The sequence below is a fragment of the Bacillus rossius genome, chromosome 1, assembly GCF_032445375.1.
Source record: "Bacillus rossius redtenbacheri isolate Brsri chromosome 1, Brsri_v3, whole genome shotgun sequence".
Lineage (NCBI taxonomy): Eukaryota > Metazoa > Arthropoda > Insecta > Phasmatodea > Bacillidae > Bacillus > Bacillus rossius.
The window spans coordinates 73,471,485-73,486,665 of NC_086330.1; the positions used below are offsets into that span (position 1 = coordinate 73,471,485).

The window sequence follows — 15,181 nt, forward strand, 5'->3', positions numbered from 1 at the left end:
ATGTCACCTGGGGCGCGTGTTTGTTACTCCCCCTCCAGACACCGCTGTAAGGAACGGTGCCCTGTCCCGCACATGGCCATGTCGGCGCGCACCACCGCATCCGCCTGCTGCGCACAATGCACGACCTGGACGAGACTGGCCAGGTTGTCCGGCCTGGCGACTTCAGGTCTTGGGGCAGGTTGGGTGGCGTACAGAGTGACAGTTCCCCCCGTTTCGGGGTGGTCGGGGGGGGGGGTTCCCCCAGTGGTGGCAACAACTCCTCCCAAGTGCCCTCGTCTTCGAATTCGGTGCCCGGGTCGGGGTGATGTAACATCTCGTCTGCCAGCTGGTTTTCCCGATTCCGCATGTGTTCTACATGGAAGTCAAATGTTTGAAGGGTGAGTGCCCATCAATTGAATTTGGACTTGCGCCCCTGTACCAAGTTCAGCCACTTGAGACACTGGCTGTCTGTCCTGAGGGTGAATGGCCTGCCCTCCAGGTGGTGCCAGTACTGCCCCACGTCCCACACAACCGTCATACACAGCCGCCGGCCCCGCCAGACACAGCCGCCAGACCAAACTTGGCACTGGCATACTTCACGATGCGCTGCTCCCCATCGGGACCCAGCTGGTACAAGACCACGCCCATGCCCTTCTGGCTGGCGACGGTCTGTAAATAGATGTGCTCTGCGGGCTGTAGGCGGGCAAGGGTGTGGCATTACCTGAACAGGCGCTTGACGGTGTCTAGGGCATGGTCGGCCTCGGGGGTCCACCTGAACAGGAACTTCGGTGACAGGAGGTCCGTCATGGGGGCAGTGACGACGGCGAAATTGGGGATGAAACTCTGGACCCAATTGAGCAGCCCCACCAACTGTTGTAGCTGCTTCCGGGTACGTGGGGGAGGTTTGGCCTCGATCAGGTCGAGCTGGGCTGGCAGGGGGCGGCACCCATCTGCGCTCACCATGTGCCCCATGCAGGCTAGCTCCACCGTGTCGTCATGGCACTTGTGGGGTGCGCAGGCCAGTCCATGACAGGCCAACCATTAGAGGACCATGGCAAGGTGGTGCGCATGCTCCTCCCATGTCTGCGACCAGATGATGACATCGTCCAGGTAGGCCGCAGCAAACTTGCCCACAAACCGGTCCAGGACGCGCACCATCATGGCTTGGAAGATCGCGGTGTCGTCCATCAGCCCGAACAGCATGGTGCAGAACTGTAACCTGCAGCTGTCAAGCGCGGTGAAGGCCATCTTCGGCCGGTCCTCGGGGCAGAGGGGCACCTGCCAATTCCCCGATTTGAGATCCAGGGACGTGAAGATACCAGCCTCCACCAACCTGGCTAGGGCATCTGTGATGTTGATAAGTGGGTGTGGTGCGGGGATGGTGACTGCGTTGACGGGTTTGAATTTCACACAGAACCTCAGTGAGCCGTCCTTTTTCTTGGCCATTACCACCAGGCAATTGTAGGCCGACACTCTCGGCTCAATTACTCCATCCCGCAGCATCTCCGCGATCTGTTCTTGTATCGCCTCCTGCTCCCTGGGCCCAAAGCCGAATGGCTTGACAAAGCGGGGCTCATGGGGCCGTGTCGGGATAGTGTGCTGTGTCATCATGGTGCGGCACAGCATGTCCACGGCGGCGAACACCTGGGGTTGCTGGATAAAAACTTCTTTGAACAGGCCGTGAACTCTGGGGGAACCTCATTACATAGGTCGGCTAGAGTGTTGACAGGGGTCAGTGGTGGTGCCCCTCCCTGACTGATACTGTATAGTGTCCTCCGCCCCTGACGACCGACGTGTAGCCTGCCCTCACCTACATCAATGGCAGCGTCCTCCTGGATGAGCCACGGCAGGCCCAGGATCAGGCCGTCCCTCAGCTCTGTGCATCACCAGGGCTGTTGTCTGACTGCACATGTCCCTGATGGTGATCCTTACCTGGGTGCACTCAGTCGTGAGTGTGCAACCTCCTCGGGTGGCCAGCTGGACTCTTTCCTCTCCCTGCTCCAGGTCTGCCTCGGGCACCAGATGAGCTGCGACGTAAGTGTGGCTCACCGCTGTGGCCCCCAGGGTGTTGACTGGGTGGCTGTTGAGCAGGACAGGCACCCGCATCAGCATTCCCGCATCGTCACCCGCTCGCCCCAGCCGTGGTGGTGTGCGGTCAGGCCCTGCAGGTGGTGCCAGGGGCGTCGGGGGCGCCTGTGGCGCGGCGCCGCATGCCGAAGACCTGGTGCGGGGTGCTGATGGGTGGTGCATGGCACCACAGCCTGGTCTGACATGTGGCAATGGTGCGCAGTCAGGCCCCACAGGTGGTGACTTGGCATTGGGTGTGCCGTGGCGTGGCATCGCACGCCGCTGACCCGGTGCGGGGTGTGTTGACGGGTGGTGCATAGCACCACCGCCTGGTCTGACAGGTGGCGATGGTGCACGGTCGGGCCCCGCAGGTGGTGCCGGAGGTGTCGGGGGCATCAGTGGCATGGTGTCGCACACCGACGACCCGGTGCGGGACGTTGACGGGTGGCGCGCAGCTTCACCGCCTGGTCTGACAGGTGCCGATGATGTGCAGGCTGGCCTTGTGGGTGGTGTAGAAACTGTAATCCAGGAGTAGTAACCCGCCGGTATCCTGCTCCCTAGTTGGCATTTCCCGGCGGCGTCCTGTCCGGCCGGTTGTTCTGCCACAGCGCGGCCTGGGTAGGACACATCGCATGCCAGTGATACGCGTCTTCTCGGCAGTACCGGCAACGTAGGGCCCTGTCCCACTGTCCATCCGGGTGTGGGTTGTGGAGCTTGATCCACTGGTTGGCGGCGTTGGCAGGACTCGAGGTGGGTTGCGTCGCGGCCTCACTGTCTCGCACCTCGCCTTTACTAGGACCAACTGTCCAACAGAAAATCCACGAGGCTTCTGGGAAGCGTTATATGAACTACCACTGCTTGACGAGCCTTCGTGAGATTACAAGCCACACTATCCAGCACGGCCTCCAGTGACTCGTCATCCGAGGCAGCCTCCAGGGACGGCAGTCCCCACAGGTTAAGGAGAGGGTGGGTCAGCTCCCCACCTAGAAACGGAATTGAAGGAGGAAATCGAGTAGCGGAATGCACAGCTGAATTAAGCCCTACGTTGATAAAATCAAGATCGCTGTCCCATAGCGACTGATCATCCCTGTAGAAAGCAGTAAGAATGCTCTTAAGCACTTTATTGACTCGCTCGGATTGGTTTCCCTGGGGACAGTAAGGACTACTGTAAATAGGCTTAATGGCCCATTGAAAACACATGTCTTTGAACAGTACAGAGCGGAAGTAACGTGCGTTATCACACGTGATCATGGCAGGAGCATCAAAAAATTTCCATACCTGATCTCGTAAGGCTTTAACAATACTGTTTGCTTTCATGTTCTTTAAGGGGATTAGCAACACAAATTTCGAAAAAAATGTCCAGAATAACCAAAATACAATTGTTACCTTTTTTAGAACATGTTAAGGGACCAAAAATGTCAATGTGAAGCACATGCCAGGGAGCAACAGGAGCATCAGCACAATACAAGCCGACTTTGGCACATTGCGGTGGTTTCGAGACTTGACAATCTCGACAAGTTCGCACGTGTTTTTGTACATCAGCTCGCAATTCAGGCCAAGCTAAATGTGCACTAATTCGACGGAACGTTTTGTCGATGCCCAAATGTGCACCCAATAATGAATCGTGAAAATACTTCAGAACCATAGGGCGTAGGAATGTAGGAATAACAGCCTTCCTTTGTCTACCAATTGTCCCGGTATAGTAAACAACACCCTGTTCCTCAACATATGGCACGGCTTTACCGGCACTCAAATCCTTCCTGATTTGAACACACAAAGGATCCTCCTGTTGACACTGACGAATACTAAGAAATGATTCCGGAAATACTTTGCAAACAGCTGCACAAATCGGCTGTGTTTCATCCGCGGACGAAACACGAGTCGTAAATTCATCGGGCGAAAACATTCGCGAAAGCGCATCTGCCACAACATTGTCACTAACCTTAATATGATGCAGTTTGAATTTGAAGCGGGACAGTCTTAACACCCAGCGCCCTAGTTTACCGAGCTGGTTCGGATGGTTAAACAGCCAACTGAGCGCTTGATTGTCCGTAAAAAGTTCGAACTCGTGACAATCGAGATATGACGCGAATTTCTCGACGCCAAACAGACATGCTAAGGCTTCCTTTTCATAGATACCCAGACGTCGTTCCCCGTCAGTAAGTGTTCTACTGGCATAGGTAATAGGACGCAACCTATCGTTTTCAATATGCCCCAATACAGCACCTACCGTGATGCTTGACGCATCTACCTGGAGGGCGAACCTGCGTTGAAAATCAGGTAGAACCAAAACAGGGGGAGAAGAGATCAAGGCCTTAAGACTGTCAAAGGCCTTCCGTTGAGCGTCGCCCCACTCAAAAACAACATTCTTTTTACGTAAATTATTAAGCGGACCACATACTGTGGCGTAATCGGGGATGAAACGAGAATAATATCCCGTCATGCCGAGAAATCTCTGAACTCCTCTGACATTCCTAGGAGGAGGAAAGTTTACGATGGGGGAAACTTTATCGGGATCCATTATGAGTTTGCCTTGCGAAATAATGTAATCTAGAAATTTTACGTAATCTTTTCCCAGATGAATTATGTCGGGATTAACTGTCAAGTTAGCGGCTCTGAGACGATCAAACACCTGACACAAATGTTGTTTGTGCTGTTCCAGGTTATCACTGTAGACGATAATATCGTCAATGTAATTGAAGACTGATTTAAATTTTAAGTTGCTTAGAATGTGATCTAGCACTCGGCTCATAGCCTGGCTACCAAAAGACACACCCATAGGCACACAATTAAATTGAAATTGCCCCCACGAGGTAGAAAATGCAGTATATTTACGACAATCAGGATGCAACAAACATTGGTGGAAACTAATATTTAAATCAATGACGGAAAATATTGTGGCATTCCCTAAATGTTGAAGGGCGCTCTCTACGGTCGGCAACTCGTAGCTGTCCTCCTTAATTTTGTCATTCAGTTCCTTGTAATTGTGTACCAGCCGGAATTCCCCCGCTTCCTTTTTAGGGACTAAAAAGGAAGGCGAACAGAAATCGGAAACAGACGGAGCAATAACTCCTGCTTCTAGGAGTCGATCGATAATGTTTTTCAACTTTTGCAATTTGGGAGGAGAAATTTTATGTCCTTTAGCCCTAACAGGAGTCGTGTCCTTTAAATAAAATTTATAGGGCATGACGTCACACCTGCCTAACCGGTTGGTAATTACATCAGAATACCTGTTCATGACGTCAGCAATGACCGCGTCCCTACTAATGACGTCAGACTTGTCGGCGCACGACATGACGATAGGAGCGGAGTCATGATGAATAAGATAAATTGTATGTGCAGGATGAAAACCAAAAACCAGTTCCTGGTTAGCGACGTCTAACAAACATCACGTCTTTCCCAGAAAATCTAAACCTAGAATAAGCGAGTGGCATAACCCGGGAACTACATTAAAGTGCCAGTTCCAAGAGAAACCCGCGATCTTAATGTTCATTTCAACTTCTACGTCTGACGTAACAATTACGCTGTTGGCTACACAAATTTTCACGTCAGAGTCGGTACATACACGGCTTAACAAATGCGGATGTTTGATGCTCCATGCATCGAACAATTCGGAACTAATCAAGGAACGGGTAGCACCGGAATCAATTAAGGCCGGAATATTATTTCCAAACAGATGAACGTGTACAAAATTATTGTATGAGTAATGAGCGGCTTTCCTCAAGCGACGACCGTGGCGACCTCTCGCACGCCCGGTCAAGGCCCGTTTCCCGGACATTGATTTCTATAATGCCCAGTGCGCTTGCAAAGAAAGCATTTTCGCTGCTCACGGCTCACAGCGGACTGCGTGCACTCAGACACGGCGTGGCCGTAAGTACAGCAGTTGGCACACCTGGGACGGTTGGAGGACGGGCCGGGCGCATTAGCCGACTCATAACGTCTGCCGGCGGCAAAACTCGCCCCGACAGAGGGATCACTTACACTAACCGCGCACTCAATGAGCCGCGATGCGCACACCGCGCGAGCGGGTACGGTGTTGGCTTGAGACATAAACTGAACATTAGGAGAATTGAATTTAGAATTAGAATTAGAATTAGAAACAGGAACAGAACTACCTGGAGAGGCCTTGGAGTGAAAATCCTCGTGATATTTTTTGACAGTTAGCAATCTATTTTCCACTTCTGTGCTCCACTTACGGAGAGCACTCAGACTAGAGGGAGGGCTAAGCGTGGCGCTATGCTGTAACACTAGCGGAGACACGTTGCTAACAATAGTTTGCGTTAATTCCGCCTCTGGGAGGTTCAACTCCAGTAACTCGGCATAGGCCGCAACAGAATTAATGAATAGCAACAAGGGCTCCTCACGCCTCTGAAACCTGAATACAAGTTCACGTTTACACGTTTATAGCACACGTGGCGGACAGGCAAACAGTAGCACAGACGTCTTGAACTGTGCGAAGGTCTGATTCTGATTCATGACGTCAGTGAGCAGTGGCAAAAATGCCGGCCCACACAGGCTCAGGAGAGCTTTCAAAAACTCTGCCTCACTGACTAACTTTAAACCAGCTAAACGTGCCGCGGCACTCAGAAAATCAAGAACCGCACGCGGTTCACAACTATCGAGACGTGGGAGAAGTTTCAAATTAGAAAAAAAAATCTTTTAATTAAATCTGGAATTATTCTGAACTGGATTAGTGGGGGTGAGGACTTGCCGAGACGGTACCTCGTCTGACGACTCCCAGGCGCCGCGCACGTGCCTGACGAGCAATCCACGAAGGGTCGCCACATTTGCGTCCTCCTCGAAAGGAACGGCTTCCTCCGTCAAAACCTGGATAAGGTCGTCTCTCCGCAAACGGTAAATCCACCCGGTTGCCGGAGTCCCCATGGTTCATGAAAAAAAGAACAGAAACACGTAAGTACACACAGTCCTGCAGCAGAGTTGCGCAGTTGTAAAGCCTAGTCTAGCTTTGGAACACAGGGATAGATGGCCAGAACCTGGCAAGGACTGGGGTTTACGTGAATAGAGTAGTTTAGGTAAGCAAGATAAAAGTTATCAGGTACACAGACATTTTATTCAAACAATAATTCAAAACATTAGGTTACTGATGAAGTTAAGTCAATACAAATTTAAGCAAGGTTAAATACAATAATCAAAGAACAATGATTTTAGACAAAACAGGCTTCAAAGGTAAGCCGGCTACACCGTGTAACGATCCCATTAAACAAATCAGTTGACGTGAATTAAAAGCATTGTCAAGTATTACAATTCAAACTGTTTTACATTTTTACAAACTTCTGCAAAGTGCAGTTATAAGCGTTACAATAACAAAATTACTGCAAAGTGCAGTTATATTTAAAGATTTACATAATTAAGAAAAAATCAAATACATGCGACGTCTCAGGGGAAGATAGTTACCAATAAAAAAGAACTAAGTTTCCAGTTAGGTTACGTTAAAACATTAATCCAAACCGAATAATTTTGAAGGTGGCGGCCGAAAGGGAATTTAGACAACCAATTTACGAATATATGACTCTACATTAAGGCAAGGGACTCGCCTCACACACAACTCAAACCAACTTACATGTTTCCCCTGAGGTCGCACACACACGTAGATCTAACTGAACCTAATCGACTAAGTTGCTCGTAGATTACAACAGCTGACAACCGAGCCTGACAAAAATCAAGGAAGAAAGAGGCTCCTGACCAATTTACAACTGCTTTAGTAACATCGCGCCGCAGCGCGCGCATGCGCCAATAAGAGAGGGGGGTGAACGAGTAGACATAGAACCACTAGGAGGGGGGGGAAAGAGGGAGAAGGTGGAGGGGAGCGGAGTGCCGGAGGCCGATGCGGCACGCACAGTTCAAGTCGCTACAATGTTATGTTTAATATTCAAATACCTTTTGAACCAACAATGGTGTTTTACAGTTACACATAATAATTTGAAGCTACTCCCGCTGCCTGATTAAGTTTTTAATTAAATATTAGCGTTGGAAAAGATCTCAGGGGTTTTAACGGGGGTTCGGCCTCGTGGCTGCAGGCAGGAGCGCATCGTGGTTCGGAGCCTACCTGGGCTGTTCAGGCCACCCAGGACGCCTTGTAAATAACTGGTAAACGAATTAACAGGACACTGCACTTTATTCAGTATCGATACACTTATTGGTCCCGGTACTGGCCGCGTCCGTTGTCTGACCGCTGTGACACGCGTATCTCTGAACGTAAACGGTGCGCGCGACCAGGATAGGTTGCAAAGTAATATCTACGAACTGATACAGTGGTTACTTATCCATATGAAGGATGTGGCGGATAGTCGCGGAGCTTCTGGATTGCAACAACTTAGGCAGACACGTTAACATGAAGAGTAGCACCTCTGTTCAAGATTGTTTGCAATCTAAAATGCGACGAAATATTAATGTCTCGAAAATATGTAAATACGGTAAGCTGGAGACGTACACGTTATAGTCTCTTTTGAATTGAAAGTTATTCAGTTAGATTACACATTATAAGTTACACGTTTAAGATGGTGAAAATTAAAAGGCGAAAGATAGTCAGCAAGCATTCAACACTCGTTACAAAGAGTCTTCGATGATGACAATTAATTGGCTATGAAGCCTAAACTGCGTACCACTATTACGACGTCCTTTAGCTGGACATGGAATTACGTAAAATATGTGAAATTCCCTGGTGGGATAAAAATTAATAAGTTACAAGTCGCGCGAAATACCGTGCGACTGGGTGGGGTCGGCGCCGAGCTGAAAGAAGGATTTTAAAACTTACACTATTGCTGAAATGAGGATGAAGCGCGAAAGTTGATGGCACGACGTTCGCGGAGCGTCCGACCCCTGCGAACACCCAACGGTAATTGCGCGCGAGACCGTCCTGCGGCCTCGGGCCTAACCACGTGGAACGCAGGAAAACCGACCCGGCCAGTTCTGGACTTAAAGACAAGTTACACAATATATGCTTGTAAGACAATTATACATAATTTCTCTTACATGATCCTCTTTTAAATTGTTATTAATATAGTTGTTTTAATTCGACAGAATAATTATATAATTAATTAGGTGAATTGCCACACCCAGCCGGGCGCTGACGTCGCTTTGGTGTTCGTCGCGGCGCACTTTCACACACTCGGTGGACATCACACTCGGGCGTGTTCGGCGCACTTAAGAGTAAGTGTTGTTGTGGCATGCATAACGACCTGTGCGAACCAGAGGGAGCACCGGCGGTCGGCGTCAAATGCCCCCCCTTCAACGAGGCCGTTATGCTCAACAACACTACTCCTCACTCGCATGGAAGTGGTGCACTGGTTGGCGCACTAAGCACTAACCTGGTGTGTCCGGCGGCATCGTGGTGTGCGCGTGGGCTGCTCCTGTTGCCATGGGGGCGGCCGAGGTGGGCGGCGGCGTAGTGGTGCCTTTGTGGGCTGCACCTGTCGCCATGGAGCCGGCCAAGGTGGGCGGCGGCAGCGTCGCGGCGCATTCAGCAGCAGGCGTAGCGCCCAAAGTGGCACGCGTGGCGTTCGGAGGTGGTGTGGTGCCTTCAGCAGCGCTTGTGGCGGGTGGCAGTGGCTCACCCTCAGTGGCGGGCGGTGGCGTGGCCCCTTCAGCGGCGCGTGTGGCGGGCGGTATTGGCGCACCCTCAGTGGCAGGTGGTGGCGTGGCCCCTTCAGCGGCGCGTGTGGCGGGCGGCAGTGGCGCACCCTCAGTGGCGGGCGGTGGTGTGGCCTTCAGTGGCGCATGTGGCGGGCGGCAGTGGCGCACCCTCAGTGGCAGGCGTGGCGGCGGAAGTGGCACGCCCCTGGTGACGTGTGCGGTGGGCGGAAGTGGCAGGCCCCCTGTGACGTGCGCAGCGGGCGGAAGTTTCATGCCCCCTGTGCCGTGCGTGACCGGCATGGCTGGCACGGCCTTGGTGCCATGCGTGACCGGCGTGGGTGGCACACCCTTGGTGATGTGTGTGACTGGCGTGGGTGGCACACCCTTGGCGACGTGCGTATCTGGCATGCCCTTGTTGACGTGCGTGACTGGCGTGGGTGGCTCACCCTTGGTGATGTGCGTGACTGGCGTGGGTAGCACGCCCTTGTTGACGTGCGTGACTGGCATGGCCTTGGTGATGTGCGTGGGTGGCGTGGGTGGCATGTCCTTGGTGACGTGCATGACTGGCGTGGGTAGCACGCCCTTGTTGACGTGCGTGACGGGCACGTCCTTGGTGACATGCGTGGCTTGCGTTAGTGGCACGCCCTTGGTGATGTGCATGGCGTGCGTGAGTGGCACGCCCGTGGTGTTGTGCGTGAGGTGGCGTCGGGCCGACTGTGAATGACTCGGCAGGTGGCTGATCCCCAGGAGAGTGCCGCAAAATCGTCGTTTTGCGCCACTGCCCTGTGCCAGCCGCTTTCTCAGCGACCGTGGGCGGCGCCATCGGAGTGGTTCCTCCTGGTGATCCTCTGTCGTTGTCGCCACAGTGTTCGTTTTGCCCTCTGGCGGATGTGTCATCACGGCTGGTTTGCACCACGTCAATTCCCCGGGAGCCTTCACGGCAGTTGGGGGCGGCGGCGTCGGGGGCGGCGTGTTGATCATAGCATGGTGCGTATCTGCCTCGGCGGCCTGTTGGCCAGCTGGTAAGTGCGGCGATGTGGCCCAGTTGAGACGCAGCACCGCACCAGTAGCGTTCTCGGCAGGCGGTGGTGGCGGCGGCGTCGGGGGCGGCGTGATGGTCATAGCATGGTGCTTATCTGCTTCGGCGGCCTGTTGGCCGGCTTGTGAGTGTGGCGATGTTGCCAAATTGAGACGCAGCGCCGCACCAGTAGCATTCTCGGCAGGCGGTGGCGGTGGCGTCGGGGGCGGCGGCGTCGGGGGCGGCATGATGGTCGTGTCATGGTGCGTATCTGCTTCGGCGGCCTGTTGGCCGGCTGGGAAGTGCGGCGATGTTGCCAAGTTGAGACGCAGTGCCGCACCAGTAGCGTTCTCGGCAGGCGGTGGCGACGGCGGCGTCGGTTGCAGTGGCATCGGGAGTATTCTCGTCTCAGGAAGAGACATTGTGAGAAGCGTGTCGGCGTCCGCACAGTGTGACCACTCGGCTTTCGTGGTCGTCTGGTCCCCAGGATTTGTGGATGTGTGAACTCCCGGGGCCGGCGTCGTGACGATTGCGGCCCTGCCTTTACACTGCTTCTTTCGGCAACATTCACACCTCAATCCAAACATCTCCGCCTCTTCTCGAGCGATCGGATGTACACACTCATTGTGCCATAAACTCCCGCACGTCTAGCAGAACCACCCGTCAGATGTCCCGCCGGGGCATGATGGCATACAGCACATCGTCATGCCATACGTCCGGTACTCGTAACAAAATCCACATTCATAATTTGAGTAGTGATAACAACTCTCGCCTGGCTCTGGGAAGTCCGCTTCGGCCCAGGACTCATATGCTTCCTGGAAGTCGTTCATGTTGATAACGACGTGTGGCCTCTGTCACGCGGTCGCGGCAGACTGATACAAGCGACGGATCAGGACGTCGATGACAGGGCGCGAGCAGGTAGGGAAGACCGCCTCCCCTCACCCCCGCGACAGTGTCCCGTGCTCGCACGCATCCTGTCCCGCGGAAGTCCGGTGATGCATGCGCGGTCGTGCGCGGCTGTCTCTCTGTGTCGCCTGTGACGTCACTCGCCGCCGAGCAGCTGTCCCGCGTCTGCTGCGCGCCTTTCCCGCGGTTCCGAAACGTAACTGATCGCGATGAGACGTCGTGTAACTAATCCCGGCCGTATCTCGCGGTGTCGACGTTATCACATCGCGGGGAAACCGATCCTCATGTCTTCCATCGCTATCTCGCCGCGTCGTCTCCCGTCGCTATCCCGCGGGGCCGTATCCCGTGACCCGGCGCGCCGGATTCCGCTGCCGCATTGGCGTGAGACTGTCGCATTAGAGTTATGAAAATAAAATTAAGATTTTTTTTGAAATACAAATGTTCCTTAGTGAATAGTCCCGAAATGTTATAAAAGTCACAAAAACTAAATGCCACTTGCCGGCCTTAAAACTCACTCGTGGTAAATTAATTTTCATGTACTTTGCAGTTTAAAATACGTTCAAAAGTTCGTATTTTAAAAGCCACACTAGTTGCCCACCATATGATGCCACTCCCGCTGCCTGATTAAGTTTTTAATTAAATATTAGCGTTGGAAAAGATCTCAGGGGTTTTAACGGGGGTTCGGCCTCGTGGCTGCAGGCAGGAGCGCATCGTGGTTCGGAACCTACCTGGGCTGTTCAGGCCACCCAGGACGCCTTGTAAATAACTGGTAAACGAATTAACAGGACACTGCACTTTATTCAGTATCGATACACTTATTGGTCCCGGTACTGGCCGCGTCCGTTGTCTGACCGCTGAGACACGCGTATCTCTGAACGTAAACGGTGCGCGCGACCAGGATAGGTTGCAAAGTAATATCTACGAACTGATACAGTGGTTACTTATCCATATGAAGGATGTGGCGGATAGTCGCGGAGCTTCTGGATTGCAACAACTTAGGCAGACACGTTAACATGAAGAGTAGCACCTCTGTTCAAGATTGATTGCAATCTAACATGCGACGAAATATTAATGTCTCGAAAATACATAAATACGGTAAGCTGGAGACGTACACGTTATAGTCTCTTTTGAATTGAAAGTTATTCAGTTAGATTACACATTATAAGTTACACGTTTAAGATGGTGAAAATTAAAAGGCGAAAGTTAGTCAGTAAGCATTCAACACTCGTTACAAAGAGTCTTCGATGATGACAATTAATTGGCTATGAAGCCTAAACTGCTTACCACTATTACGCTGTCCTTAAGCTGGACATGGAATTACGTGAAATATGTGAAATTTCCTGGTGGGATAAAAATTAATAAGTTACAAGTCGCACGAAATATCGTGCGACTGGGTGGGGTCGGCGCCGAGCTGAAAGAAAGATTTTAAAACTTACACTATTGCTGAAATGAGGATGAAGCGCGAAAGTTGATGGCTCGACGTTCGCGGAGCGTCCGACCCCTGCGAGCTCCCGACGGTAACTGCACGCGAGACCGCCCTACGGCCTCGCTCCTAACCACGTGGATCGCGGGAAAACCGACCCGGCCAGTTCTGGACTTAAAGACAAGTTACACAATATATGCTTATAAGACAATTATACATAATTTCCCTTACATGATCCTCTTTTAAATTGTTATTAATTTAGTTGTTTTAATTTGACAGAATAATTATATAATTAATTAGGCACATTACCACACCCGGCTTGGTGCTGACGTCGCTTTGGTGTTCGTCGCGGCGCACTTTCACACACTCGGCGGACATCACGCTCGGGCGTGTTCGGTGCACTTAAGAGTAAGTGTTGTTGTGGCATAACGACCTGTGCGAACCAGAGGGAGCACCGGCGGTCGGCGTCAAATTCAAATTACACCCGGGATTTTTTTCACAATGTATTAAAAAATATTGTAACACATTATAAATAAGTTTCGTGTATTTGGGATGCATATTTGTTATAATATCGTGTTATAAAAACGAAATAATATATTCCCCTACCGTGAACAAAATTTTTATAAATGCACATATAATATCTGAAACTATTAGTTTTCAAGTATGGCCATGTGGCTGTGCAGTTAGCATTGCTGTGCAGTTAGCATTGCTGACATCCTATCTAACTGTAATCGGTTCGAATCCCAGCAGTTGCGAAATTTTTTTTGTACTTGTAAAAATAAATACGGCGCATGCAACATTTCAAAAGTAATAAATATATTTGAATTAAGAATGCAAATAAAAGTAAATTTATTAATTAAATTGTACCGAAATTTCATTTCACTCATTTGTATCCATACAAAATAGTGATAATTCAATAAAATTATTCGATTTTATTCATGAAAGTATGCAGAGGTAGATTTTATCATACAAAAGATATAAAAATTAAAAAGAAAATTCTTCCTCAAAGAATATAATATTTTTAATGCCTAAATGGTTTGGTTGCAAAAACCTATCACAGCTCAGTCTCAGGCCGAATATGAAACTTCCTTTCTTTCTGGATCAATCATTTCATCAATGTTTTGTTATGACGTTTTCACCTTAAACTATCGTCCGTAAACCGACTTTACTACAGACAACCATTTTTTTTTTTTGCTTATTACTTGCGCAACAATATCCAAACAAAAATACATCTTAAGTTAATTACATCGCATTTTAATTTGATGACATTGCAAGACGAATGTAAAAGATAATAATGTTCGTATATTTACTCAAATAGTCTTATTAGTCTTGGTTTTAATGGCTTAATTTGTATTATTTTATGAAACTTCCTACCTTTATTTGTTTATGTCCGGCATTTAAAACAGACGTTTTTTCATCTAGACAAAAGAATACCGATGACACCCGAAGGCATGTATTCGGTAATGTTCGGGCAAGTCGTATACTCGGCGTGAATCGAATCGTAGGCTTCCCTCTCAGTTCGCTGCATAGAAAAGAGAGACCTAGAGAATGAAAGGTACTTTTTACATCACCATCACCATATTGTAACACCCAAAACTAACAAAAAAAAGTTTGAGATCACATATACTAGTGTTTAATAAGTATAAATTAGAATGTCCAACGTTAATACAATCAAGCTTGTGTTGACTTTAATACGTAGTCGATGGTTGGTGGTCTATATTAATATTTACTCTATGTTTAGAATTTAATGGCGGAAATTTTTTGATTTACGTTGCGTTGTCAGTAATAAAACTTTTTTACTCCATATAATTGTTTTATCAAGTTAAAATGGCATTTTCATCTTTGTTTAATGAAAATTTCCGAGAAAATTTGGCATGCAACAGCTTACAACTGCGGCAGGTACGTAAATGTTATGTAATAATGATCTATTGTTAAAAGGGGAAGAACACAGCTTAGCGAGGATCTAGCCCATGAATCGGAATGTAGAGATTATTTCACGGCGATTTATGGTTAAACGTTTGACGTACTTATTTCTTTTTAAATAAGACAATAGCTAAACTTTTTTAGTTCTTTCGATAAAGGAATTAGAAGGTGCCTACTGCAAAAGTGTTCTATTAAAATATCGTACAGCCTACCCTACTTGAACCCGTCTTGCACTCTCTTTCTAGGAAGTAAAATACGACTAATTATAATAA

General features: G+C 49.8%; 2 protein-coding genes across 3 annotated transcripts in view; one reads left to right on the plus strand and one right to left on the minus strand.

Moving 5' to 3' along the window:
• Positions 1-2,603: 2,603 nt before the first annotated feature.
• On the minus strand, positions 2,604-10,620 carry LOC134529817 (sialidase-like). The gene is made up of 2 exons (XM_063364331.1): positions 9,375-10,620; positions 2,604-2,848 (listed from the first exon to the last, which is right to left on the minus strand). Exons 1-2 carry the CDS (start codon positions 10,618-10,620, stop codon positions 2,604-2,606), a joined length of 1,491 nt encoding a protein of 496 aa, XP_063220401.1.
• Positions 10,621-14,704: 4,084 nt separating this feature from the next.
• The window catches only part of LOC134537704 (survival of motor neuron-related-splicing factor 30-like), a 44,512-nt gene continuing 44,035 nt past the window's right edge, over positions 14,705-15,181 (plus strand). Inside the window, exon 1 of one of the 2 annotated variants that reach the window (XM_063378433.1) lies at positions 14,705-14,885. In XM_063378433.1, coding sequence (XP_063234503.1) covers positions 14,814-14,885 — 72 coding nt within the window. In that variant the 5' untranslated portion in view covers positions 14,705-14,813. The remainder of the gene's footprint in view (positions 14,886-15,181) is intronic. The other variant, XM_063378442.1, reaches the window with a different exon arrangement.